Source organism: Marmota flaviventris, chromosome 5, assembly GCF_047511675.1.
Source record: "Marmota flaviventris isolate mMarFla1 chromosome 5, mMarFla1.hap1, whole genome shotgun sequence".
Lineage (NCBI taxonomy): Eukaryota > Metazoa > Chordata > Mammalia > Rodentia > Sciuridae > Marmota > Marmota flaviventris.
This window is the reverse complement of record NC_092502.1, coordinates 3638039-3640171: the sequence shown is the minus strand read 5'-3', so window position 1 is coordinate 3640171 and position 2133 is coordinate 3638039. Positions and strand designations below refer to the sequence as shown.

The 2133-nt window shown below is 42.2% G+C and overlaps 1 protein-coding gene across 1 annotated transcript; it reads right to left on the bottom strand.

Annotated features, from left to right (window-relative positions):
• Window positions 1-800: 800 nt before the first annotated feature.
• Window positions 801-1739, bottom strand: LOC139705621 (olfactory receptor 2L13-like). The gene has a single exon (XM_071611778.1). The coding sequence runs from the start codon at window positions 1737-1739 to the stop codon at window positions 801-803; it is 939 nt and encodes a 312-aa protein (XP_071467879.1).
• Window positions 1740-2133: the final 394 nt, after the last annotated feature.

Here is a 2133-nt window from a genome sequence, read left to right as displayed (position 1 = left end):
TCAGAGCAATCAGACTGCAGGTGTACACCAAGGACAGTGCCCAGCACACACATAAGAAGAGCAATCAGGCTGCATGTCCAGGACCATCCAAAGTGTTGAATGAAGAAGGTGAACAGGGCAATAAACACACATAAAAAGTGTAGCGTTTGTCCTCAAGGCAAAATTACACATAACATGGCCAGAGAATAATTAAAGATGTGAAAAACAGGTTTCTAGGAGCCACATGGAGTTCCACATCACTTCAAGCAAGACTAACATTAAAAATTTTAAAAAAAATGAATGCTTGATTTTAAGAGTACATAGGACAATGCTTTATCCCAAGAACAGAAATCATGGAACAGTTCTCGCAGAGGGAGAGGATTACAAATCAACCAGCTCTTGCATTTTTGTAGACACTGACCATATGTGGTGTGGATACTTGAAATGTGGAGAGTAATATGAAGCCATGGTAAATATCAACCTCATAAGAATTTTGTTACACTAATATTAATATGTATACAATCAAATGGTGTAAAATAGAGTATGATATAAAATAATCTATAATTTTTATTATTAATAATTTTAAAAGAACTAAAAAATATCAGTTTGATTAATATTAACATGGATTGCAATGTTTTCATTAAGTAAAAATATTAATAATAAATATAGAAGCTTATAAACATCAAAATATCATTTAAATTAATTTTACAGTTAAACGTGTAACTGGAAAACTTTAATTCCATATGAGTCTTATATTTTCTATTGGACACCACAGCTCTCTGCCTGGGAGAAGCAATAGCAAGGAGCAGGGATAGCCACGGTCACTTCTTCCTGGAGGAGAACATCCCCCACATTCTCCTCATGGCCCCCAGGACCTCCTTGTTCCTCAGGCTGTAGACAATTGGGTTGAGCATGGGGGTGAGGACACTGTAGAAAACTGCAAGGATCTTGTCCTCTTCTGGTGAGCGGAGACTCTTGGGCCGGAGATAAGTGTAGACAAAAGGTGTGTAGTAAAATATCACCACAGTTAAATGTGTGGCACATGTGGTGAAGGCCTTTTTCCTCCCCTCTTTTGAGCGCATGTGGAAGACAGCAAAAAGCACCCGTCCATAGGACATGGTGATGCCAAGGAATGGAAGGAGGAGAAACAGGACTGCACTCACAAACACCATGTACTCATAGTCCCAGGTGTCCACACAGGCCAGAGGCATCATGGCTGGGATGTCACAGTAAAAATGATTGATGGCTCTAGACCTGCAGTAAGGAATCTGAAAAGTATAGATGGTGTGTGCCAGGGAGTTGATGGAGCTCAGTGTCCAGGACCCCAGGATCATCTTCACACATACCCTTTTACTCATGCGGATGGGGTAGTGGAGGGGGTGGCAGATGGCCACAAAGCGGTCATAGGCCATGGAGGCCAGAAGTAAGCCTTCAGAACATGCCAATGTCACAAAGAAGAATATTTGTACACCACAGCCCAGGAAGGAGATGCTTTTCTGCCCAGACAGGAAGTTGTATGTCATCTTGGGGACTGTGGAGGAGATGTACATCAGGTCCATGAGGGAGAGCTGGCTGAGTAGAAAGTACATGGGGGTGTGGAGCCGGGGGTCCAAGAAGATGAGGGCAGTCATCCCTGAGTTCCCCAAACAGGCAAAAACAAACACAGAGACGATCAGGAGCAAGAGAAGTAGGCCAGTTTGGTTTTGCGGTAACAGCCCCAATAAAATGAAATCACTTGAAGTTTGGTTCCATTTCTCCATGGAATTGCACTGCGTTGATATGCTTGAAAGAAAAATAAATAGAAAAGCTAAGAACGAAACATCAAATGAATCAGCACAGGAGAATAACAAGGAATTGACTTTATGAGACCTTGTTTAGATTGAAATCTTTTTCATTCAACATCACAGCTCTTGTTGAATTCATTTTAACCTGAATTAAACATTCCTTTCCCAGTCCTCACTGGTAAGCATCTTAGCAAGTCATAGACACAAACATGGTCCTGAAATACAGCCTAGTAACAGGCACAGCAAACTCAGTGAAGCAGCTGGAGGCTCCTTCCTGGTGACTCCTGCAGGGGACCTTCCTCAAGGCTGTATGAAGGGTCTCAGCACTGAGGAAGCCAGGATCCCTCCTTTCCGGCCTCCTTAATTCAAT

Excerpts from the sequence above, each read along its gene's own strand:
- LOC139705621 (XM_071611778.1), bottom strand. The coding sequence starts at position 1,739 with ATGGAGAAATGGAACCAAACTTCAAGTGATTTCATTTTATTGGGGCTG.